At 41.4% G+C, this 27,592-nt stretch overlaps 1 protein-coding gene across 1 annotated transcript in view; it reads left to right on the top strand.

Annotated features, from left to right (window-relative positions):
- Positions 1–27,592, top strand: part of LOC121604556 (alpha-1,6-mannosylglycoprotein 6-beta-N-acetylglucosaminyltransferase B-like) — a 111,284-nt gene that overhangs the window by 51,966 nt on the left and 31,726 nt on the right. Inside the window, exons 7-8 of the mRNA XM_041934106.1 lie at positions 2,870–3,034; positions 9,528–9,697. Coding sequence (XP_041790040.1) covers positions 2,870–3,034; positions 9,528–9,697 — 335 coding nt within the window. The remainder of the gene's footprint in view (positions 1–2,869; positions 3,035–9,527; positions 9,698–27,592) is intronic.

Genomic DNA, 27,592 nt, shown 5'->3' with positions numbered 1-27,592 from the left:
AACTAACAATGCTGCTTACATGCACCATGAAAGCAGCAACTAATATCACTACTCACTGTACTTATGCACATAAACATAATAATGCCAACACATAATGTTACGACCTCTTGAAAGTATTAAGTTAATTATTTAAACATACATAGATCAATAAGTATTATTAAATGATAAATGGCTTAATGCTGAAACAACCATGTAAACAGTATGCACAGCCCAAATGGTACAATAGAGGTAAAGCACTTCTGTCCTAATGAGAAAGAGCAGATGCAGGGTGTGGGAGTATTGTCTACACAGCTCAGTCTGAGTAACCAAGAGATATTCATTCCAAGCTTTCCGTCCTGGAAAAGTAGTTGAAATCGTTCTAAATGTGGTGTTCACTAAGCTTCATACAATGTTATGGACAGTACAGTCTCCTGTAGGTACCATAATAATGTGTATTATAATAATGTGTGTTATACACTGACACTTAGATTTTCTGTTTATTAAGTTCACAGAAACACAGCGTGTCACAAATCTGCTCTATTTCCTGTTACAGCGGAGAAATTGAAAATAAATGAATTAGCAGGCTGCTAGCAGGCTCAGTTCACAGAGGTTATGTTGAAATACTACAGTGGTACAAATTAATGGGAAATAAGGGCAACAGTTCCTCTGGAAATTCATGAAATAGTGCCAGGGTAGACATGAGGGCCGAAGAGTTCAGCTTGTTATTAGGAGTAGCCTTTCCTATATTTCACCCTCTTCACATTTGTTTCATTTAGCTGTCATGTATTCAAGTAAGACTGTAAGCACTATTCCCTTTTTGCCACTGCAGATGATTTGTGAAAGCCGTATAGCTGTGGACTTTTTTTCACGGCAGTCATGCTAAGAAAATCTACAGGTGTTTAATTGTTGACCAATGCGTAGTTTGAAGTCAAATAGAATCATGGTTCTTATCTCATTACATCAATAAAACATGCTAATAACATGTACATACTCACCCTTCTTATAAACCCTTTATTTTTAAGCTTTTCTGTGCTGGTGACACGGCCACCTTAATTGTTAATTGCTTGTTTTTGTGAAAAATGAAAACTCTTCAGTCCCGTAATGGATCGAGACTCAAAGGAGGAGAAAAGAGAATGTTCAGTATGAGAGGGAAAAAAAACCTCAGACAAGCAATATTGTTTTCAGTCATCCGCTGGAACCGACAAGTAAGACGTGGCTGTGTCATAATTATGATTTTTACAAAACAAAACCTCTATTATTTCTCCCAAATTGTTGCGTTTTATATTCCCAGTTTTAGACAGGCTTTAATAACAACAAAGACAGAAAATTAAAACTGAAGAGAGTGATTAATAGTGGTTGTCAAGTTGTCTGTCAGTCACATGTCCACAGCACTAATCAAAACAGAGAAAATAAGAGTGCTCACAGCCCTTTTGCTCAAAAGATGCTGTTCATTCACTGGAGAGCGAACAGTCCACCCTCATGACTACATAATAGTTAACTTTCATCTTACCCTCTTCACTTTCCACTAATTAAAACAGGCCTGACTCCCCTCATCGTTATCCCCTGGCCTCTAGTTTTGACTTTGAGGTCACGGAGCAGCAGAAATTTTCATGCATTAATTCCTTACACAGACAAACAAATACACACTAACATAGCGTGAACAGTCTGCAGGGTCATACCCACAACAACAGACATACACACACAGTATCCAGCTCTCTGTTTTTCTCCTTAACGTTTGTGACTTGGATATATTCATGAATTAGTGAGTGCAAGTCTGATGTCTTTATTTTTGGATGTACTGCTTTGTTACTCACATCGGTGGCACAATACAGGTGAAGGAGCCCTCTGGGGCAAACCTGTGCAGTGATAACAAGACTCTTCACTGCACATACAGTGTTTGGTGTTGTTGGCATTTACAGTGGCTTGGTCAGCTTTTTACAGTGTTTGTTTGGGTACACAAAGCAATGATGACATATGAATGAAGTAGTTGTTAAAGTGATGTATGTGCATTATATCTTTGTGTGTATGGTTTCAGCAGCAGGGTAATTTTCAGGAGGTAAAACAGAATGTCAGTGTAAATAAAGACAGATAGCGCCATCTTACCTTGTGACCCTTATTTACTGAGGGATTACAGTCTTCCTGTATTTTGCACACACACAGGTCTGAGCCAAGGTTGTTCTCAAAGGAGCAAAGTCTTGATTGTTTGGAGCATTAGTTAGAAAATGCATGCTGTTGTAAATTCTTACCATACTTTCCTTTGACAGGAGAAACTAAAAGCAGCCTCAAAATAGCAAAACAAACAGCACAGTGAACGGGGCTCTCTTTGAAATGCTTGTCTAAAGCATTAGACTTGTCAAGGCAAATATTGCATCATGTTGCAAAATTGTTTAGTCTTTGAAAAATCTACCAGTAAATGTTTTCCTGCATTTGCATAAAATACAGAATTACCATCACACTCGAGAGAAAGATTTTCATGCACAGGTTACATCAGCTGATGCTCTGCAGACGGCATACTCCTCTTTCACATCTTCCCTTACTTATGAGAGTCTCCAGCCATGCTAACAGCTCGATGAGAAAACCAAACCGTTTGAAAGATAAGCCGCAGCTTTGGACAGAGGAACAGTCAGGATCACCAAAGAGAGTATTTTCATCCACTGCTGCAGCATTAAGCTCTGCACCAAAATTCATGGAAATCCGTCCAATAGTTGATATTTCAGTCTGGACCCTCTGGTGGTTGAAGTGGTTGACCCAGTGACGCTAGCACCCATATTGCTGGTCAAATTGCAAAATTTAAAACAACTTAGTGCTTTTTCTGCCTGATGTCCAACTTCTCATACTTTCTTTTCATGTTTCCATCTCTCCTTTTACTTTGCATCCGTCTCCTACCCAGGCTGCCTTCCGCACGGACCTCTCTGTACTGCTGGACCAGGTCGGGACAGGAAAGGAGTCCCTCAGCTTCATGAAGCGCAGGATCCGCCGCCTCGCACAGCAGTGGGCAACAGCCGCCAACCGTCTGGATGCCAAGCTGGAGCAACGGTGGAGGGACCAGAAGAAGGTGAGAGAATGGGGGGAGATGAAAACTGATTGATGATGGAGGATGAGTTCTGTAATAACTTGGCAATAACAAAAAGATCATGTTTCAACGCACAGCAATGCATAACAGTGATAGTGTACGTAAGAAAATGTACATTGGGGGTAGAATGGAAGGGGAGTACAACACACACAGCTCAGCTTATAGCGCCAGATCATACCATCTTCAGCATGAGAGTGTACAAGACTCGGTCCACAAATGATCTTACAGTAATGGATATCTCAAGGTTAGCTAAAAGTCTTGAGATTCAGAGACGCTACGCACCAGAAACACTGTTTTCCACTCAGGTGGTTGGCCATAAAAAGCCTTTTTCAGATGCCTCTTGAGGGTTTTCAGTTTGAATGATGGTAGGAGAAAAATTATAGAGGAGGTAATGATAGGCTGCCATCCATCACAAACATCTGCATTCTTCTTCTGTAAATGGTGTGTAACTGTCTAGTACCTGTTGAAAATGCTTCATCAAAGCGGTATACCATTGAATGAGAATTTACTGCTGTGTCACAGTGTTAAATTGTCAAACCTCATTTCGGTTGGCACTGGACTTAGCTACTTCCCGCTTCTAGCCATATACGAAGTGTGAGAGAAAGGAAGAAAGACATGTGAGGACGGATGAGGGAGAAGAAATGAAAGGGGGAAAGGAGGTAGGACTGATGATGACGAATGATTGGGATTATGATGAAATGCCAAGTGTGTGTCAGTGCCAGAGGGAGAAGAATGAGATGGGAAAGGAGGAACAAGAGGGGGGTGGATGATGGTGGGGAAGGTACAGTAGAATATGGATTAGGAAAGGATTGATGGAGGTGGAGAGGGGAGTCGTGAGGCCCCGCTGAGATGAGCAAAGACTGGAAGACCAAGGTGGGTATTATATTAAAAACTGGTTAATAATATAAAACCAAGGGTGTAATTCAAAGGCTTACTTTTGCAAATGTCAACGAAAGCAACGTGTAATTAAAACTTCAGGAGTCTTGGAAACTTTTTTTTTGCTGCGTGTAACCTTTCAACACACCACATCTTAGCTTTGTGAAGCCTCCTTACATGTCTCACCCTGCTCTGAGTCGACTTATAATCTCTTAGCTCAGAAAATAGTGATAAATGAATGAGTTAATGTGAGAAGGCAGATTGAGCACACAGTCTGCCTCTTCTCCCAAAATGTTTCTCTCTGCCCCCGTCTCTCTCTAAAATAAGTTAACAAGGGTGGAAATAGTCCTCTGTCACCAAGATTGATGTTCTCCTTTCTTGTAGAGCACGGAAGGATTTGTTATCCTCCATCATGGCTCTGTGGCTGCTTGAGCAGCGTGTATGCTTTACAGCGTGCTGCCGCTATCGCAACGGCAGATGTCCCGGTATTTGTAAGTGTTCGCCTTGGCTGTCAAAAGCCGTTTGTCATAATAATTAGAGCTGGACATAAACATGTGCGCATTTGTGTGCTCTCTGTTCGTCTGTGTGGGGCTGTGCGCGCGTGGCTGCTAATTGGATATCAATCTCATGCATTTTATTCTGAAATGAAATCTCCATCTGCACCAGGCAAATTTCCTCAGAGGAAGACTCGTTTTCAGTTCAACTTTAAAAAAAGCACTCACTTTAACATTGAGAAGGAGAACACTGTTTGAATTTAATTAACTCTGACTCGGAAAAAAAACATTGTCTGATGTGAATTGACTACGGCCTTGCGATCGCCTAACCTTTGTCTTTGACAAAATCCCTTGCTGCAATAGCAATTTTAGCATTCTGCTTGAGTGTGCGGTCTTTGCAATTTCCAACGAGGCTCTGTTGATTCAGTTCTGTTTCCTCGTTTGGCCTTCTCTTTGATTGTAAGCGGAGTGGATGTTTACTCAGAAGAAGAATAAATTAGCAGAGCAGAGAGGCAAGTACGGAGGGAGCGAGGTTGGAAAGGATTGAGAAGTGGAGGAAACTGAGAGAAAAAAGCAAGATGATTTTTTTTAACTGCCAGCGGCGGACACAAGGACACGAAATGGGAAGGTGTGTGTGTGTCTGTGCACGATAGTGACTGTGTGAGAGTCAAAGCAGAGGAGATTTTCGTTTGAGAGATTTTGTATGCAGAGTGCCGCGGTAACTGATGAAGTAGAAACCTGTCTTAGATATTCAAGGAAATCTTTCTTTTTATTTTATTTTGTGCCCGTTTCCTCAGCGGTTGTGGCGTTCAGAATGAATACAATCAACCTTTTTGTGCTTCCCTTTCTAAGTAATTAGACGTTTGAGAGAATTCATGTTTTTTCTTTTTTTTTAAGTAACATTATCAAACTTCATGAAAAGCATGGGTCAACCCATTCAGCCACTATAATGTAGCTGATGGAACATTTTGTGTTTAATAAATTGCTGTCTTTTCACACGACATCAAAGGAGACCAATTCAGCTAAGCTGTGTTACAATAGACAGAGACAATACTACACATCCAAAGACACGGACCTCATCCTGTTAACCTTCAGTGAACTCGCCGTGCGTCTGGTGTTAGTTTAAGTGCTTCAAAGACTGACTGTGTGCATCTGTGCCTGCTTCGTGTGTGTTGAGCAGGCACATTTAATGTGTTTTTCAGCATATGTCTGCCCTCTTGAGAGTTAATTGACCTTTGACTGATGAAGTGCAGACAGCGCAGGAGACTAATGGGATATGGAAGGTGAAGTGAGGAGTGTGTGAGCGTGCATGCGCGTATGTGTAGAAAAGTTAGGAGCTCAGAGGATGGGGGAGCGGGTCAGTGGAATATGACAACAAGGAGGAAAGACGTGAGGAGAAAGAAAGAGGGGAAAGTAGTTTGTAGAGGCGTAAAAGGAGGATGACGGAGAAGGTGAAAGTAAGGGTAGAGTGGGGATGGTTGGCAGTGCCAGCTTGCGTTGCGACCCGTAGCTCTCCACTGGACAGCTGCGACCTTCATACGGGCCACAGTGCATGAGAGAACAGGGTCACACACACACACACACACACAAATGCAAACATGCGAGATCTTGCAAGAAGCATTAGCATTCTTCTGTCATTAGCCTGTTAGTGAAGAGTGGGACAGAGCAGAGCAATGGAGTGGTGACACATACTTGAGAGGCACTTTACCTCTCCTGCTCTCATATGTACGCACCAAGGTCTTTCCAAGGATTTTACTAAGACACACTTAGACACTTATATTACATAAAACATGAAAGACAATAGATTTCCTTTTCCACAGCTCATCCCAGTTATATAATCACACACTCGCACACACGCACACTGAACATTCAGAACAGGGATGCTGTGAAAATACCTTGATTTGAGGGGTGGTGCGTGAACACGCACACCAGCAGACGGGCCTCGCAGAGGTGAGCGAGAGATTTGAGCTCGAGTGCGCTGTTATCATACCGCTCAGTCTGTCTCAGCGGGTTTGCCAGGGCTTTGTGTTCGAGCCCCATGAGATGTTAACAGTAGAGAGGAGCTTCGCATCTTTTTGAGAATCCCCCGAGCTCGTGGGGAGCGAGCGAGCATCCACGCTGAACACACATAAACATCCACGCACACTCAGTTCATTGATGTATGTCAGTGTGAAACAAATGCGCACAAACAAATATGAATAAAATTCAAAATCCATTAGCGCGCACACACACACACACACTCGGACACACACACGCACCATCTGGGAGTACCATAAGTCCACTGTATAAAGAGCTCCGCTCTCTTGTGTGTGATTAGATTCCTGGGGGAGGCAGCTGGCCGTGATACAGGAGTTTATTAGAAAGCACAGCTTTAGCTTGAGAGTTACTCCCTCTGTTGTTGACTTCCCATTGTGTGGCTTTTCCACCCGTTCAGCTTCATTTCCAAGTGAGTGCGTGAGCAAATATGCAACAGTGTGTTGGCGGGGATCTGCACAGTAAAACACAGTGCAAACCACCCACCCCAGTTCCTCTTTCCTCCTCATTCCAGCGATTGACTCCTATTCTTCTCCGGTGTTCTCCTGATATGTTTCATTGAACTCCACTCGAACTCTGTTACTGTCTATCAGAGAAAGTGAAATCTCTCCTCAGCAGTCTAGATCATGGGTGCAAGTTGCCCGGCTTTGTAAAGCACTCTTACCTCTCTCCCTATTAACTTGTGTCTGTGTGGATGCCAGTTTTATAGAATCCAATCCACAGTTAATCAGCTCTGCTGCCTCTGTGTGATATTTCTCATATTTATTTAGCAGCGCTCCTGTGCTGCTGCCAGTGTGTGAAATTCGTCTCCTTCTGTCTCCATTTCTGCTTTGTTGCCAGTGTTTGTGTGATACACCCTCACCAGCACCACACTCGCCACCAAGCCAAAGGAGTGAATTGTATTGGCGCCATGAATTCTCACTCTAGCCATCTGCCACCCAAACTGTAATTAAATTTCACTTATCTTTTTTTATGAAGCAGAAGTTAATAGAGCAGGCTTATTAAATCAGGGGATTTTTCACGCCAGCTGGAGTGTCACTGGAGCTTGACTCTGCTGCATACACACCATTGTCCGATGTTTTACACACATTTTGGACATCAGTGGAATGACTTAAGCAGTTGTACTGGATGTATACAGCTATGATACAAAAGAACATCCCATCACTTTATATTAGAATTATTTTAAATCATTAAATATTGGCTTTCCAGACTAGTGTTGGTTTTTCTCTTTCTGTTCATACAGATAATTCAGAATTTTAAAACATTCAGGATAGTCTTCTCCAGGATCATAACATGTGTCATGTGTTGTAGCAGTATGTATACATTTGTGCATTGTAGCTAATGTGGCATGTTGCAGAGGGCAAAGGAGAGCTCAAAAACTCTTGGAAGCATTTAATGATTATTTCTACAGTTCAAAGCTGTGGAGGTCCAAACACAGGATGCACATGCATGTACATGAAAGCGGAGAACGACAGACATAGGGAGCAATCACCGTCAAAACTTCCTACCAAACTCCACACAGCTGGCCTTAAGCTCATTATGTATGTTGCATGGAGGTGTTCATGCTGCGTTAGTTAATCAGGATTACTCAGCAGAGCAGCGTTTGGACATGGCTGCATCTAATCCGCTGTGAAAGGCAACATGTTGCTCATTTCTCGGTGGGATGCGCTGATTACGCATTGCTAGGTGGACATGCATGATGGGACTGTATCCTGTAAGTGTGAAGTTGTATCATAGTGTAACATATAAACTGTGAAAATTCCTTCACGTGTTATATGATGTTTTAAAACAAAGGGGGATTTTGCTATCGGGTGCCTGGGAATTAGGCACAGCAGTTATCTGTATAGACATACCGTGCATGTGAAATGAGTTGGACTGTAAAGTCCATAATGATGGATTTCTGCTTGTGCATGCTATTCCATTGGAGCATGAGGGGATAATTCATCGGGGATTTCAAAGAATTACTTTTCAGTTTCCATAATTTTCTTTTGGAAGAGTCTGAAATTCTAATGATTCTAATCCTCAAACTCATTAAAACAGTTTGCACTGCGGAAGCTTAACTTTCAAGGAGCTTAACTTAACACAGTTGCACACACATATTAGTAATATAATGTAAATCAGATTAGTAAAATGTGCTTTATAATATACACATTGTCCATTATGTGTATATAAAATACTGCATCACCAGCGAGACATGTTGTCTGTCAAGTATGTTGCTTTAATAGATGTACATTGTGGTAGATGCTGAAGAATGCCCAGATGTTTACAGGCTTATTATCCAACTGGAAAAACACATTTTTTAATAGTGTTATGGTTGAGTTCAGATCTGCCACTTTGTAAAATGTTAAACTGTGAAATAGAGTAACTGAGCAAGGCCTGATTAGCAGCATAACATTATTCACAATTGGTAAATTGTATTGGGAGAAGTTTAATTAATGTTTGTCAATGATTTATTAAATTAAACTTATTCATGTTTTTTTAACCTTACCTTTGAACTTTAAGGAACAATTAAGGGAACCACATTAAGGGATAATTACAGTTGATTACAGCTCGAGCAGTGAGATGATCGTACACATTATGAACACCCAGGTTAGCCAAATGATTTGGAAGAAAAATTAAGACAAGGTAAAAGGTTAATTTGTTACCCAATCATCAGTTACAAACACCTTCCACAGGTCAGTTTATGGACCAACTTTTTAGTTCACCTTGCATGCACACACAGTTGTTCTGTACAATTATTAGTAAAATGTAAGCCTCTAGATTCCCAGATCTCGTTAATTATCTTGGTGACTACAATGTTTTCATTACAAATAATAATGATGGGCAAAACTATAGAATTAAAACTCATGTTATGATAAAACCTTTACATCGTGATTGTTAGTGACTGATATACATAATAAGTAGCCTTTAGTGGAATTTAAAGTCTCTATGAGCCTCTGCACTGGCTTCATACTTAGGACCAGGGTATTTCTTGCTGTCAATATTCTTCTCAAGTGGAGCTCTGTGGTGGAGCTTCTCGGCAGACTTTTATTTTTAACTCTCTGCCACAATATGTCTCTTTCCTCCTTCAGATCCTGGTCCATGTGGGCTTCCTGACAGAGGAGTCTGGAGATGTTTTCAGCCCTAAAGTGCTGAAGGGGGGCCCCCTGGGAGAGATGGTCCAGTGGGCTGACATCCTCACCGCCCTCCATGTTTTGGGACATAACCTCAAGATCTCCATGTCTGTCAAGGAGCTGCAGGGGTGAGTTACTGTATGCTGCTGGAGCTACAGAATGCTCAAGTGTTTGGCTTGTCACTGGTAGTTGATTTTGAACAGGTGATGATGATCATTCATCAGCTCAACTCTCTTGTCATCCTTTCTATGATACCTTCCCTTCAGTGAGCCAGTGTGTGCCTGTCTGCAGAAAAGACCAAACTGTAGATGTACCTAGTCTGACTATAAAAGAAGCAAATAGTGGCATTGTTAAGAGTTCAAGCTGCTGCGGATAACCAGAACAAACCTCTATCTGAACTGGAATTTAGAAAAGCCAGTAGGTGACATTTCTTTAGTTGACTGGCTACATTATGTCGATGTAGGAGTTATCCAGTCAAGGAAACATGTTGTTATTGATTGGCAGGATCGAGGCTATAAGGAAACAGTTTGATTTCTTGCCCTTTTTAACCACAGCAACATCAGTTTTATTTTCTGTTAGAAAAATGCTTTATCTAATGTCATCCTGTCACAGTTGTATTTAACGTGTTTATTAGGAGGGATGCAAAATGACCCCCAAGGACAGCTGAGACAACAAACCGATGACCTTTTACAGTCTTCCTTTTATGCTAATATGCTCTTGTACTCCTGCATATTGAATTCAAAATGTGTACGAGAGCATTCTGCTCTAATTACACCCATTTCCCACTTAACCCAAAGATCAGGTATGAGGGCCCTAAGGTCCTGTTGATTTATTTGTCGCTGTATTGATCTCGCATCGGCACACTGCACAGCTTCCTGTCAGTGTGACTGCGTTGGTGTATGCCTTTTTATCCCCTGCGTCAGCACGCTTACATGTTTCTGCTGACGGATACAGCTGTAGAGCCAGCACACATGCACACACACGCACACGCACACACACACACACACACACACACACACACGAGTAGATGGATGTAAAGCTACCCTGTTGGGAAAGATCCCTTAGGCTTGTTCTGTCCAGACTGTGCAATATCCACTTCATGGCTGAGACTGAATAAATCACACAGGTTGTCAAGCTCCCCGATGATGGATGGCTAATGTTGAACAGCAGAATTATGAATAGGTATGAGTTCGAGAAGACAGCTGAATCATAGTGCAGATGGGCGACATCTTTGTTCAGTCTTGATTGGGCCAATAGGCTTTGTCTTACTGCCATCGTTGATCACTGCGATGACACATGTATGGAGTATAGATCAATATAATGATGTCTACAGAGACCCCGCTGTACTCTTTTACACTGTGCACTGCCTGCGACAACTCCCACAAATCATAGAAGAAGTATTGTATTGACCCCCAGCCTTTGGCAGTCATTTTGTAGACATATAACACCTCTGCAGGGAGCAGGACAGAGTGGGAAAATCTAGCGGCATTTTGTACTTAAAAAATGAGTTCAGAGATGGCAGGGACATCCACAAGGCTGAGTTCAGTTGTCAGACTTGAAATGGATGGCGAGATCGTTTTTACTGCGTACGTGTCACTGTAGTGTCTCGGGACCCCCATTTAAAAATTGATCCTCTTCACAGCGCAGATGTGATTTTTATTTTTTTTCCCAAGCAACTGTGCAGTATAATCTAACATACCAGCATGAAGAATAATTTTGTTCACCTTGCCCACATCAAAATGGCTCTGGAAGGAAAAATAGCTCTTAGCTTTGGACAGGAAGTCTAATCTTTCTTCAAACTGCATTTGAATCCTGACTCAGTTCCTTTAAAAACACTGATGTGAGGAATGGCGCATCAACTTTGCCTCCTGATGTCAGTGTTTCCGCATGGTTTGCTGCAGGAAAGTGGAACAGAGAAGGGTTGTGCAGCGTGTCCAATCTTTTTTTGTTAATGTGTCACTTTTTTTGACCTTTCATTTTCCCTCTTCCCCTGCCTTCAGGAATAAAATTGAAAGTTAATGTTGAGCAAAGGTCCGACTGCAATTTGTTTGCCATGGAGTTGTATGATGATATGCAGTATTTTCCTTTCCTTTGTCTCAACACAAATTCATCAGTGTCTTTATTGATCTTTGGCTCTTCAAACATGTAGAAAAGCTACCTAAGATGTTACAGATGATGATATAATAGTGTAATGTGTCCATTCAGTTAAACTATCCGTGATAAATCAATTCTGGGCAAACAGATGCTGCTTTAAGAATGATACGCTGTTTTTAGCTGTTACTGGCACACTGATTCAACAGGTATTCATTTGTGCTGTCATGCTATGTAGTTTGAATGCATATCTGCCCAGCATAATGCCTGTCCTGCTTCTAAGCCACAACAGCTACGCAGTAATTTGGAAGTGCAAGTATTGATTTTCTGTTTGTTCACTGAAAAATACACAGTAAAAACAATAAGAATGGAATCATCCGAGTATTCTGCTAACAAAAAAAAAAAAGGTTCTGCATTCTTGTGCTGTTTGTCTGTACTCTCACGTATTGGCTTTGTGTGTATTCTCATCATGTCATGCAAATGCAATCATCGCGTTTTGTCTGTAAACAGATTAGAAAAGGAGGAAGACATAGTAATAACACCATGCTTACAATCAGTGTTTCACACAGATGCAAATCAACCAACGCATTTGTGAAATTTCATTTTCATTTTCATGAAAATTCATTATTTCCACACAGATGTCTTGTGTTGCTCTCATTATTGGTACAAAGCCAGAGTAAAGGTAGATGGAAATTACCTTATTTTGGGTAAATAGTGGGGATGGGTCATGATTTTCCAATTTTCAAATAGTCATTAAATTATAAAATAGTTTATGTTACAATCATCTTGTCTTGATGAAATATATTTTCCTTTGTTTTTAACCTATGTAGGTGTGATGTAGTTCATCATAATTTGTACTGTTACAGCTATGTTAGTTACAGGTAGTTTCAACTGTAGTTTCAAAGTAGTTTCTCTCTCCTTTCTCTCACCTGTTCACAATATTGTCCATTTTAATAGACTGTGCTTCTCCATTCGTTCCATCTGTTCCCAATGATGTGCAATGTGAGTCCTTCCAAAGCCAAGAGGGTTACGCATGTGAGCATTTTTTCCCCCTAAAGACAAACAGGTAGATGCTGTTGAGGAACAGACCAGACAGACAGACAGGCACACAACGATGTAAGCAGACAAACAGATTAAAAAATAGATAAACAGATACATAAACACTCTGGAACTGGACAGGCAGGCTGACCAAGGTGTAATGGAGAATCAGGCAGACAGATGACATCGACAATTGAATGTTTTCTTCGCTTCATTGGGCAACACTGAGCAGTGTTAGAAGAAGAAGTGCCCTGGGTCCATCCACCTCCGCAACGCCACAATAATGTGTGTGTGTGTGTGCGTGCTTGCGTGCGTGTATGTGTGTCTGTGTGTGCATAGTCTGTGATACATTCCTCCCATAGGCACATCTGAGAGTTGTAATTGGCTGAGGAGGAAGTAGAGGGTAGCGGTAATTGGCCACCGGGGGGATGATTTGATCTTACTCTATACTGTATATATACTGTACACAACAAACACCCTGATTTGTAGTTCAGCGCTACGATCAGGTGGCTGGACTTTATTCACCAGAGATGCATGGTCAGATCACAAAGGAACTCACTTCTCACCAACACACTGTGGCCCACAGGCGATGGCTGGGAGTGAAAATAAACCCGAAAATGTGGACAAAAATAACTTGTACTGAATGAACCCAAGATGTAATATATTTGTATTGGTAAAGACCGAACTAAGCTGAATTCTAAAGTTTTCTGTGGCAGAATAGACACATATCTCAGTCTCAGAGCTGTCACTGTGCAGGTAAATGGACAGATGAGAAAATGTATATGGAAAAGCCAGTGGGGGAGGGAAGAAAGAGGACTCGGCAGCAAAGTGCTGAGTTCACATCTGTGGAGTTGTGGCGAAGACTCTTGTTATTCAAATGTGCAAATAATGGTTCTTGCATTGGATTTTTTCCTTCTTTTTTTTGAAAGCTCAGTGATAAATGCAAACCCTTTGTTTTCAGATATTTGACTGTCCTTCATTTCTGCACAGAGACGAAATTTTACTCGCACCGCTTGCTTGCTCACACACAGCAGACTTAATTCAATACAGATTTTGCATCTCCCCGTTTCTGCTGAGCGTGCACTCCTCACAGTGTGGGCTAACTGAGTTGCTTGATGGAAATGAAGCTGAATTTGGTGCCAATTAGACTGGCAAGACACCTGAGATGTATGAGAGTGGGAGGGAGAAAAGACAGGGCTCCGCCTGCTCTACATTACAGACTCCAGGGTCCAGATCACTGAGAGCTGCTGCAATCAGAGCGAACGTGGGTGGTCAGCACCTTTGTGCCGGATCCTTTCACTGCTGTAAAGCGATGAATAGAAAGTTCAGTAATGCTCAAAGACAAAAGATCAAGGGAACAAATGTAGATTGGCCTTTGTGTAATGACTCCCCAGAGTAACCCAAAGGCAGCACGGCAATAAAGGTATCATAATGGGACAGCTGGCAAAATGAGACAAACAAGACAAATTAGAAACTGGACTGAATTAAGGGGCCTGTATACTCCATCGGAACTACTTGTCTGAAGGCTGAATAGCTTCAGAAACCCCCTTCTCCCACACCCTCCTCATGTCGGATTAGGGGTATCTGTGTCCGGCCATTGTCCAGCTGTGGTGAGAAAGGAGCCAGGGTTTGAGCTCATCTCATTTCTCAATAACCGCTCTCTCCACTAAAGGGTGCCATATGTAATTGTAGGTGAATTGCAGAATTTTGTTCTCATCTTTTCTGAATGCATTGTGTCCTGATTACCAATTTAAACCCCAACCCATGCTCTGTGGGGCTCGCTTGCAGTCTCTCAGGCTCTCCCTGCATCTCCTCCTCTAACTTGGGGTGTCAAGTTTCACCATCTCACCCCAACTGCAGGTAACGTCTCAGTTACCATGGAGATCAGACTCTGGGCCTTTTTGCGGTTGAAGGTGGAGAGACGTGGAGCAACAGTCAATCAACACCTCCAGTACAGTAGAGGAGAGAGGGAGGAGGGAAACCAGAGGCTGAGATGGGCTGATAATTGGATAGTGTGACTGGACAGATTGAAGGCCTGCAGCAGGGATACATATTCATTCTAACCTTCCAGCCCACGTGTGTGAAGAGGTTTTTAGTTTTGGTGTTCTTTTGAGAACATTCTACTGTTTCTCAAGACTCAAACTCTCTGTTTTTTTAAGGTAAAGTTTTTGTGCTGTCATATTTTCTGTATCTCTTGCCTGCTCCTATCATGCAGTATTTACAGTATGTACATGTAAAAACTAGCTGTACAGTACTGTGAGTATAATAGAAAAGGACTGACAGGTCGGAATAGTGGCAGAGCTGTATTTTCTATTTCAGCTCTGCTTTCACATGTCTCCAAATTACATTAAAACACATAATAGCAGCAAATAAGAAAAGACTGCAAGGACTGGTGCACTTTGCATAATAGTCACAATAAAATGACAGAGCCATAGTTTTCACTGCTCATGCATATGATCAGCTGAACTTGCCCTTTCTTTTCTATTATTTCATCTCAAACTCCATGAGCTCATTTACACCTGAAATTAACATGCCGCTGTGGTGATTAGAGAGAAAAGCTGTATAAAATCTACATTTGAGGGCAGAGGGAGGGTGCTAAAGTGCTCTTTCAAACAGGGCAGGTCCGCCTTTATTAGGCAATTCAATGTTTCTTTTTTGACCCTGATGCCAACACTACAAGGGCACTTGAGAGACAATCTAGTTGGTTTAAGTGGCCCCCAAAGTGCCCTTCTGTGGGCAACTGATGCGCACTTGTACCTTTGGTCCATAGAATTTCACCTTTGGACGCCACTGGTTGCTGCTATCAGTTAATGCAGCTATTATGATTATGTCACAGTAATGCTGCTGTGAGTTGCAGTAATAACATTGCTATGAGCTGTTGCTCTTGTTAGTTACACTTTTGTTATGAGTAATTGCTCTTGTAATGGGTTTTCAAATCATTAATGTCATCACAAAAGTTGTTGATGTGCCAGAAATTTCTGGGTCACCAAGAGATAAAATGGTTCACTTGTCCCAGTGGCCAAAATAATTTTTTACACCACCATCACTGACAGTTAACAGTTGCTGTGGCAGGCATCTGTTCACAGATCTTTTGCACTTTAAGTTTCATCAGCGCCATAAAGTTTTTTATGTGTCTCTGTACATCGTCCACCAGTTCTGCTTCCACAGCGGTATTTCATGCTGCTGACGTCAACCATTAACAAGAGGAGTCTCAGTGAGTGTGTCCTGGTTGCTCTCAGCTCTCACAGGGAGGGTCAGCAGGTGAACGGGCATCTGTTTTATCTAGTACACTGATGAATTGTGGAGGGGGGTTCTTCAACTTCATACATGCTCACACCACCACAGAACTATCAGTCTACAGACAGGTCAAACCTGCTGCTCAGGGAAGTCTGACTTGTGCATTTTATATCATACATCTTGTTGATAGGTCATCAATATTAAAAGCCTAAAGAGCCTCTGGTGTCTAGTTGTAAAACAGGGCAACAGTGGGTATTACTTTTGAGCCTCAAGCCAGTATATATCTTCAAAATCTAATATATTACATATTATGACTTTTATTTTTGGTTGACAGTAAGAAGTTACATCACAATATTACTGTCTGTGTGGAGTAACGCATTACTGATTACATTACTTTTGCATTACTGTCACAAAATAACTGCAAAAGTACGACTACTCTTATATATTACAGTTTATTACGGTTTGTAACAGTAACACCACAAACAAGTTACTTAGTATATCCATGTTTGTACGATAGTGTTTGTAATATGTCTGTTGCAGAACAGTAATAATATTACTGTAAGGTGCTTGGGAGAAATGATAGATTATTGTGATGTGTGTGAGAGACACATGGTTTTATAGGAAGAGAGAGGCTCCATTTGTGCTCGTGAATCTGTGTGTGCGTGTACTTCCTCAGCATGCTGTAAAAGAACTAAAGCTAGTTTGCATCATAAGCTCATTGCTATAAATCTTGCGCTTTGGCCCAGAAATGGCTTGCATAACCCGAGAGATTAATGCAAAAAGCGCTATCCACTGAGGTTATGTAACGCCTTGTAAAATTGGATTGGTCTTCAGAATCTCTCAGTTGCACACTTGTTTTTCTCTGTGTTTTGCTCTGTCTTGTGTGTGTTCTATCTTGACTTTCAGCTCTCTTTGTGGACACTTTCTTCTACGTCTCTTCTGTTTACTACATGTCTCCAGCTGCTTTTGGTTACAATTTAATCTCTTTCTTTCTCATCATTAGGGGACTGTATGTGTCCTGACCTTGTTAAATGATTTGTGTGGCTGAAAGCCTGAAAGTCCAAGGTCAAAGACTTTGTAGATAGAGGTGGAGGTTACTTTCTGCACACCTCCAACTAGGAAAACCCTTAGAATGAGCCAGTGGATGTGAGTATGTGGGTGTTTGTCGGTGATGCTGTACTTCTTTCCCTCTTTTTGCTGTTTTTCCACAAAATCAAAGCCTCGCTCAGTTTGACTCTTTGCCTCATAAACCATCCTTCTCTCTATCTCCTTCTTTCTCTCCATGTCCCTTCTCCCTCACGTTCCACCATCATTAACGTGAAGGCTGTAGGGAGACTGGAGTGACCTTAGTTCACCTCCTGCTCTCCCACAGGCTGTCTACAAGCTGCCTTATTTTACCTGCCCCAAAGCAGATTAGACACACACACGTACAGTACATTCCTGCACACCTATCCTCTTTAAAACCCTCATCTTGCTTTTCTTCCTTCTCCTTGGCAATTAGGCTGTTCTGACTTTCCTTGCGTCGCTGCTTGTCTCATTTTGTTTATAATTTAAATGCTTTTCTCTTGCTTCTGACTTTGTTGTGCAAGTGTGCCGCACAGTTTTAGGGGGAAGCAACTTGTAAAGCAGCTGACTGGAAACATTATTATACTCTTGGCTGTAAGTGCGGGGGAGAAGTGTCTCCTATTAAAATTATCCAAACTTTAAGTTGTGAAGGGAGTGTGCATCTGATCTCTTTATTCGAGAGAAGCTGCTGAGGTGTGTGAAACTCCCAAAAAGGTATCTCCCTCTTTAAGAGAAACACTAGCACATTAACATTAGTCAGTTGTGAGAGCTGTTTTTTGTATGTGTGTGTGTCTGTGTATATGTGTGCGTGTGTCTGTGTGTGTGTCTGTGTGTGTGTGTGTCAGGTATGTGAGATAGAGCGTCAGCATGTCTCTTTGTTATAAACTAGAGCCTGCAAATGAGTGGTATGCTCAGTCTGCATCATTTTGTCTGCCTAAAGTGTCTGTGTTAGCAGAATCCAACCACAAGCAAACTCCCATCCTCTCCTCCAGTGGTGAAATGTAACTAAGTACATTTACTCTAGTGTATATAAGTACAATAGTACTCTATTTCGGTTGCACTCCATCTCAGAGGGAAATATACTTTTTACTCCACTCCAATTATTTGGCAGCTTTAGTTACTTTCAAAATTAGGTTGTTGCATACAAAACATGTAGAGTATATAACATATGTTGTATTGTTGCACATTAAACTACCAAACAGTTTATGGAAGTACAGGCATTACTCGATTAATCAATTAGTCGACTGACAGAAGATCAACTGAAAAAAAATTTGATTGTTGAAGTCTTTCTGAGTGAAAAATAATTTCATGGTTTTAACTTCTCAAATGTGAGCATTATAATTATTATTGGAATTGATGAAGTATTTGTTCTAGTCCTACAAAAAATACTAACTACAACAGTAAAATCTTGCTTTTACATTAATGCAGTGATGAGAGATAATTAATGAGAAATAATTGAATGTATATAATTGTGTAACAGTACTATAGCAGGATCTGAATACTTCCTCCACCATTGCCTTCCTCTCCTCTTGACTCCTCTCCTCTTCTCTTGCCCTGTGCCTCCTCACCTTTCTCTCTCTTTTTGTCTCTATCAGTCTCTCTCTCTCTCTCTCAGTCTTTCAGTCTTTCTCTCTCTCTCTCCAGTTGTTCCCCTCTAAGCTCAAATCAATGTGCTTGTTAGCAACTTCCCAGATTTGTAGTGCATTTCATCACCCTTACCCTTCCTTCTAGCCACTTCACACACACACACACACACACACACACACACACACACACACACACACACACACACACACACACCACAGTAGCACACACTTAGTAATGACTTCCGTTATCCCTTGTCTCAGATTTGAAGAACTGAAGGAAAAAGCAGTTGTGGCCCATGGGTGACTTCGTCTTTCGTTACGGGTGTTGCTTTGACTCACTTCTCCGCATGACATTACCTCTAATTGGTCAGCGTGACACAACTGGGACTTACAAATGGGACAAGCTGCTGATTTAGCACAATCCTTCGTAGAGTGTGTGTGTTGGTATACGTCTAATCTTTTAGTGTTGGGTCTTTAGCCTTTAACATGGGGCTGGTTCGTAACATGAATAAAACCTCATGAGTAATGATATAAATTGAGTAATGGGACATGAGACTAATTATCATCTGGAACATGAAATGGCAGTTGGAGCGTCTTCAGTCATGTGACGTATTTCCAAGTTAACTGGATGTGCGGCTTTAGTTACGAGATGGATTTTAATCGGACCCCAGAAATAGTATTTTAAAAAAAACAAACAAAAAAATGTAATCTGTTATGAGTGGTCTTCATATCTACACGTCCAATTATTGTTTCACAAAATTCTCGGAGATGTCTCCTGAAAGCAGGTCGCCTGCACAATGTGTCACATATTACAATGTTGGGTTTTGGCACTATCACCCAGGTCGAACATCATTCTTTAATCTCTCTCTTTTTAGACCATTTTCAAAGCAGAAAAAAGCAAAAGCACAGGTGTAACTAATAATATTAACAATGCTTTATTCAATTTAATGTCCCAGTCAGTCAAGCCAGTCAACCGGCATGTCTGGAATACCTACATGTAGCCACTTCATGTGTCTTGCGCAAATTGGATAAATATCCAAGAAGCATTTGATTGAAGTGGCTCACATGTTAAAAAGATGTAAACGCATCCAACGTATGCAATCTTTACTCCTCCCAAGTTTCACTACATCAGAAAGCAATTTGTGGGAACTAGCCAAGGTCTGTCCCCTGTGACAATGGCAGCTGAAGTTACACTGAAATTAGCTGTCACTCTTCCTGTCACTTGAGAAAAGTGGTTCCAGCAATTTCAAGACAGACAATCATACAGGAGGCACACAGAGCTGCTGTCACGTTGACCTGATCCCAGATCAGTGTGACCGCTGACTGATCTGTGTGGGCGAAAAAGAGGTGTGAATGAGAACCTGTGAAGATGATCAAACTTTTGGTCTCACTGGTAAATGTGATTCTTCCATGTTATTGTCTTGAGTTTGTGCATCGCTGTAAGCCAGCCAGCTGTAATTGCTAACTGTTAATTGTAAATTAAACTCCCAAAGTGTGTACTATAAGTTATTCTTTTACTGATTTTTACAGTTATCATCCTCAAATGCAATATCACCACACTCTGGAGTGTGTGCTGATACAGATTTTCATGTAGCCCAGGAAAACCAAGATGGACGCGATCAGTTATGTGACCTGGCTAACAAACACCAATATATGAACACTCACTAAAGACACACATAATAACATGCATAAATTCAGCCTGATGATCCCAAAAATATTAATTATACCTGTGCTTTTCCAGCTATAATTGTCAACATGTCTGCCTCAAACAAGTTTCTCTGTAAGCCATTTTGGTCCATTAAGTCATTTTGTCTAGTGTGTACACGAAAAATAGAGATTGACAGAAGGGTAGAGTGGAGAGTAAAGGCAGTAAAGGCGGACTCAGTTGTCTGACTTCATGACGAAAGGCTAAAGGATGTCAGCCTCTACTGGCTGCAGGGTCAAAACAGTTGGCTCTGGCTGAATAAAGTGAAAATAAAAGAAACGTTATCCAGACAGGCACAGCAACGGCATGTGTGAGAGACAAGGTGTGTGTGTGTGTGTGTGTGTGTGTGTGTGTGTGTGTGTGTGTGTGTGTGTGTGTGTGTGTGTGTGTGTGTGTGTGTGTGTGTGTGTGTGTGTGTGTGTGTGTGTGTGTGTGTGTGTGTTGCATGGGAGCGTGCGTGTTTCATCATCCCTGCCCCAGACGCTGAGGGCTTTTCAATCTCCTCTTACTGTGGAACGGAAGCAGGGGAGTGGAGTCTAGTCTGACTAGACTACAGGGCCTGGGGACACATGGAGCCAGTTTCCAGTTAAACCAATGCTTTCAGCCATTCATCAGCCTCCTTTCCCTCATCGAGCTTTATTTCTCCTGAGAAGTTGCCTAAGGCAGATAGAAAAGGAAGTAAGGAAAACGACAGAATTGTGAAGTTGGAGGAAGTGTACTGTGTATTGTCTCATGTCGTAACACACCTACCTTTTCCAAAAATGCTCTGTCTGACTGACCCATTACTGCCCTCTTCCCCTCAGTGCACAGGGCTTTTGTCCTTCACTTGGCTAATACAAGTTGGAAAAACACTGGCAAGCATTGCCAAAGAGATAATAATGACACCAAACCACCTGAGAAGTGTTGTGTAGAAAATTCATGAATACAGGTGTTTGCTGACTCTGTAAAATACATTTCCACCTGATATTAAAATGACATCTGTATCCGAACGTGTTATCTGAATAAAGAAAAAAAGGACGTTAATGCAAGGTGTAAATGAATCGTGATCAGAACGTGATTGGATCTGCCGGACTACATCTGGATATAGGCTGGCTCACATAGTGTTCGGATCTAAGTGATCCGTACAACATAACGTTAATACAGATTTTTCTTTTTAGCTAGATATTATCAATCTATTCTGAGCCTTGAAAGTGCCAAAAAAATGCGTTATTCAACAGAACTGCATGAAAATTTAAGCAATACAGTGGGAGAAATGAATGATATACAGTGAGAAATAAGTGTGTGTGCAACTCGTGTGCGTCTATGCAGCTGATGTGCTCTTAACAGAGCATAAGGTTGATCAAGTCACAGAGTAGCCCTGCAACACACCGGGACAAACTGACACAAACCTCTCGATCTCAATGAGGATAATGAGAATGCATTAAAAGTACCAGGTGTAAACGCAAGGCAAGACTGAATCATTTATTATTCGCATAACGTATCTGGATACAGATCCCATTGTAATACCACATATATTCTTCGAGTGAGATAGTGGTGGCGACCCCACAATATCTACTTTGACAAACGCAGACTAATTGCAAAAAGAAGGAAAACTTCAGTAGAACCGTCTTTGTACGGTGTTTGTTTGATGTAGCCAAAGGGCATGTGTATTAGCTTTAAATGTACTCAGCAAAGTAGGTGGTTTCGCTTTCACCCAGCTAAATAAAACAGCAAACTGTAAGGTGTAGCACCATTTTAAAAAATGCTGCAATTTATGAGCATAATTAAAGTTCTATTTTATTTTTGTGCACTCTAGGAACATCAATCAAACTGGTATTGGTTTATTCATTTTAAGAATACCATGAAGCTGTTGCAAATTAAATGTATGTATATGAAACATGAGTGTAGTACAACTACATGATGTGTCACAATAACTGCTTCACTTTGATAGCATCCCATCAAACAAAAAGTTGGTCACAGCCAGTATTCTATGTTGGTTATTATGAGACTGAGTTAGAAGGCATCAAGAGGGGAGTAACTTACTGAAAGATCTGGCAAAACATCATATTTACTGTAGGACGAGGGACTAAATTCCTTCTTGGGATTAGAGAAATAATGAGCCCTTGCTTGGAAGATCATGAACCTCATAATGGATCTTAATTGGTACTCAGTGCAATGGTGCATGACCGCTACTGACAAATTAGTGTGCAGCACCTGCAGAGCAAGCACATAGTCATCAATTTTGATATTGGGAAAGTATGCAGCCATGAATTAAAGGAAAACATCAATAGTTACATCAATTATGTGCATCGTAAAACTGAACAGTCAGAAGGGGATCACACACAGTACATGGTGTTCTCACATTCTGGCTTCTTTCCCTTGTTTTCCCCACAAATTATTTAATTTATCAGGGATAATAAGATTAGAAGCATAAGAGTTTTATCTGTGTGCTAGGTCAGTTTCTATTCTCTATTCTTCATCTACCCACTGGAATATTTAATTTTATCTTTAAAATTTAAAGTAAGTTAAATGGCATTCAAACCAAAGACAGAAATTTATCTTGCCTGTGCCGAGCACTGTTAAAAATGGGGTCAGAAACCTCTTAAATATCCACATTTTCCTTTAGCAAAGACAGTACTTGCTGGTTATATCAGAGCCCTTGTTATCTCCACTTTCACTGAAAAGAGAGTGCAGCTGATGTGAGCAAAGTCAAGCGTAATTGGGTTTGGTACCTACATACTGTTCCTCACGAGGTGTCCTCGGGGTTGTTAAGAGTTAAGACAAAAACCCCAAACATTTTGCTCAATAATCCTGTCAGTGTCTCCTCTTCCTAATGGCTTAAAAAGCGATGGGCTCAAACTGCTGTCAGTACACCTGATATTTCTGTGCTTTCTCCGAGGAGAAAATTGGGCCATTTCAGGGCAGCCAACCTTGAAATTAGGCTCAGCGAAGAAAGGTGTTGATTTCACTAAATCTAAATAGATTGCTGTCTTTTCTCTCACCTTTACTTTTTTTGTTTGATTCCCCACTTTGTCTCACTTTAGCCTTTTCCTCTCACTCTACCTCTGGTTTGTGCTGCAAATCCTGGGTAATAACTGAAGTCAAGCAGCTAAAGACAGTTATAAAACGCACTGGCAGTTCTTTTTGTGGATGCCTACAGTATCAGTGTAGACAGACGCTGCTCTAACGCCTTCTTTACAACTCCATCACCGACAAAACCGACATTGTGTTTCTGCTCCATTTGTCTGACAGAGAGATGTGAGCACACTCCCTAACATCTATGTCCTACAGAAACCACATTCCACTGCTTTGGTTTTTATTTCTCGTTTCTTTTGTTGAGTTAAAATCAATAATACGGTGGATTAACCCTGCCTGACTCCTGAGCTGAGTTTGTATGGTGAGTTTGAACAAACGGTCTCCCATTTCATAGCCCTTTCTATGTGGACCTCAGATGTGTCACTGCAATATAATTCCTCTTTTTCCACTTCTGTTGTGCTGTCAATTCATCCTGAAAGCATGCTGAAAAGTCCTCTATTCAACAACCAAATACAAGGTTTTTAATTGCCCTAAAAGCGCATTCTGATAAAACGCTCCTATCAGTGGGACAACATTTACTGGCAGTTTCTTCCAAAGCTGGTTTAAATCACTGTTTTCTGATTTTTGGTTATGGTTTAGTTAGACTTAGGCACAAAAACAAGTTGGTAAGGGAAAGATCGTGGTTTCACTTCGAGTCTACAGCCATGTTAGCTGCTCTGTGAGGCTGTACTTCGGCACAGCAGAGCTTTGAGCAAATTGCTAATGTTAGCATGCTAACATGTACACAGCAACAATGCTGACATTAAGCACGCATGTTTACCATGTCCACCATTTTTACAGTACAGCTGAGGCTGATGGGGGGGTCATTAGCTTCATTAGCACCGAAGTATTGAACAACTAATAATGTTGATCCGAAAATGGTGCCAGATTAAAAGTCAGGGAATTACCAAAGTTATCCTCTAGGGACCTTGAATATCTATGTGAGGACCATGAATGTCAAATTTTAAGTACAATACGTCCAATCGTTGTTGAGATATTTCAGTCATGACCAAAGTGGAGGAACAACTGGCCGGCAGACAGACTAATGTTTCCAACACTAAAGTCATGCCACTAGGATGGCTAAATACTACTTGGTTAACGTAAAGGCTCAAATTCATTCAAGTTATAAAAACAAAAAACAGCTCTAACTGTCAGTACAAAACAGGAAGAATGTTAAAGTTTGCCGTTATGATGACCCATCCATCCAACACAACATCCTTCTGCAGACTTCTTGGCTATATAACAATAGCACACATATTTCTTGCTTTATTCCCTATATACAAGAGTTTTAATTCCATTAACCACTAGAGAGCTTTGTCACTTGAATGTAAACAAATGTATTTTCTGTTAATCTGACAGCCTCCAAAATTCTCGACATGCATCAAAATCGCTTTAATCCGTGCCACTATTTCTTTCCACCTTATCAGATTTAAGACTTCTGATACTTTCATGGCTGCCCCACAGTCATATCAGTCAGAGTGTGATCAGACAACTTGCTCATTAACACTCATCAAGTCGGAATCATAGTTAGTCAAGAAACACTGCCAGCTTTTTCAGCACGTTACCGAGGCATGAATGAGAGGTGGGTGTATGCTTTGCCGTTTGACTGCCACTGAAAAACTCTCCTCTCGAGTGCCAGTGTGGGCTTGAAAGTCTAATTTCAGGTGTGAGCTAGAACTCAGGCAGCTGAGTGCAACTTCAGAGGGTCAATGGTCTGCAGCACACATCGATAAAAATTAGTTCAGTTGGTGCTGCGCCCTGTTAGCTGGGTAATACTAATCACTTCACTTGAATAAGCTGTGTGTGTGTATGTGTGTGTGTAGTGGGATGTGGGATGGCATTTGCATCCACACGTCCACTTGACTTGAGATGGTTTCTGAGTTTGTTCCTACACATTCATCCATATGTGTGTGTTCGCTCCACACTTGAGTGAAAGGCATCTGCCTGCTGTAGCACAGAGCAGCACTCTGCTTCTGTTTCATTCCTTCCTGAGTGCTGGTGGCAGGTTGCAAAGTGGATTTATTTGATCTGCACCATATGTGAGAGCATAATGATATGTATAACTGCCAAAGTCTCTATTTACACGCGTGTCCCACCATATGCACTTTCATGTGGGTGTGTGTGTGCGCACATGCACGTGCGCGCGTGTGCCATGTGGTCTCACATGTCTATCCACTGGTGTGTGTGCGTTTTCTATTCCCTCGACTTCCTCCGTCACAACTAATGCAGACTCTTATTCTTCTTGATTTAGTGGGATTGGATCAAAAGTTGCTGACAAAGAGAAAAGAGCAGTGGGCCTGATGTCTTTGGAGACGAAGCAGGAGCTGGCTTTATTAGCAATGGTGTGCACGTGTGTGCGCGCGTATGTGTATATGTGTGCGAGTGTGCATGTGTGTAAATACATTTATCCATAAATTCACATTTTTCCACACACCAAAGTCACACCTTGGAGGTTATAGAGTCCTTGTATAGCGGCCTCTCTGTCTCTTCCTAACTCACACACACATTCACACACACATACACACACACATACACACACATACAGATGCTTCCTCTCTCAGAAATTGATATCCCCCATTCCTGAATCCTTTTTTTTCTATTTTCAGCACTTTAATCTTTCTAATATTACCTGACTTTTTTTCCTCTTCCTGCCCTCTCTTAGTTCATCTTCCCCTTTACTCCTCTTCTTCTCTCCTCTCATCACTCCCACTTGGTTTTTCGTCTCTCTCTCTCTTTCGCTCTCTCACTGACTACCCACCTCCTTGTGACTAACTTGTCATCGCTCCTTTCACCTTGCTCCCCCATCTTTCTCTCTATCTTTCTCCCCCTGCGTCTCTAATTCTCCCTCTCTGCACCGGAGCTCTTCATCTAAGAATTTTATTATCTCTGACAGGAGTGTTGAATTTTTTCCTCTTCCTTCTTTCATCTCTGAATCATCCCTCCCTCTGCTGCTCCCTCTCTCTGTGTATTGGTGTTTATGATGCCTTGCGGCTCCCTTATCTAGTGCACCCTGCCTTGGCTGATAACTGGAGCCTGTCAGCTGCTCCTAGAACTGCCGTATATGTGCGTGTGTGTCGGTGCATGTAAGTGCTTGTGTGTAAAAGATTTTGTTGAATGGTACGTGTGTATCTGCTTGTGTGCGTGCGTGCGTGCGTGCGTGTTTCAAGTAAGAGAAACTTTGCCAACATGCACATGGATTGCCATCCCCTGAGTGCAATCACAGGTGGATATGAAAATGATGATTACATGGATGTTTGAGTGTTTGATTACGCTCTATGTGTGTGTGTGTGTGTGTGTGTGCGTGTGTGTCCGCGCATGTCTGTGCGTGTGTGTGTCCAACTATCATTTGATTGAACTGAGAATTTGAAACATGAACACATAGCCGTAATAGTTTATGTTATGGGGCCTTGCATTTTTGTCCCCATAAGGAAAGCGAGTCTCCACAATGTGACTGTGTAAACAGATTTATGTCCCCGCAACATGAGTAATACATGTCCACACACACATACACACACACACACACAAACTCATGTCACTGAGGAAACTTCTTGACGTGCAAAGTAGACTTGTCTTTGTAAAATGGGAGTATTTTCCACAGCCTGCAGCTGCCTCCAGGGTCCACACATAAGAGGATCAAGCTGGCGTTGCACAATTTTGTCATCATGTCACGGTGATAAACTTTTTAACCAAATTCAACTCTACAAGTTTTAAGGCAGAAACTTTTTTTGATGTTACCTTACGCAACAGCAAGGCAACATTTTAATGACATTCGGTACAAAGTTTTTGCTTTCACTGTTTGATTTTCGCCGGCCCTTCTTTGAATCATCGCTGAGGCTTGTAAACATGTAGACATTTTGCATAGCAAGTGCACATTTCCCTCAAAGAAAAATCTTCAAAACACTCCTGATGGAAGTTTTAGCCGTTCTATTTCACGCTATATTTGCTCTCTAAATGTGCTCCCTTGACTTGACCACTCTCTTATATGGAAATGGAACTGATTACCATATTGTCTTCTTTGTTTGTTTTCTGTGCTGGCAGAGTGAGGACTGCTCAGGTTTGCATGCATAATATTTGTCTAGATTAATCTCGGTCATCCAGGTAAGACATCAAAACAAAAATTAAGACAGTTGAAGCTGAAAATGCTTCATTCAACTTGTTTTTGCTTCTAAAGAACCGAATAAGCAATGTGGTCGTCCTGCAAAGTCCAGGTGATTGTTTTTTGCTTTGACTTGTTTGAATAATAAAGG

Source organism: Chelmon rostratus, chromosome 3 (assembly GCF_017976325.1).
Source record: "Chelmon rostratus isolate fCheRos1 chromosome 3, fCheRos1.pri, whole genome shotgun sequence".
Classification (NCBI taxonomy): domain Eukaryota; kingdom Metazoa; phylum Chordata; class Actinopteri; order Chaetodontiformes; family Chaetodontidae; genus Chelmon; species Chelmon rostratus.
This window is presented reverse-complemented; position numbering and strand designations above follow the sequence as displayed.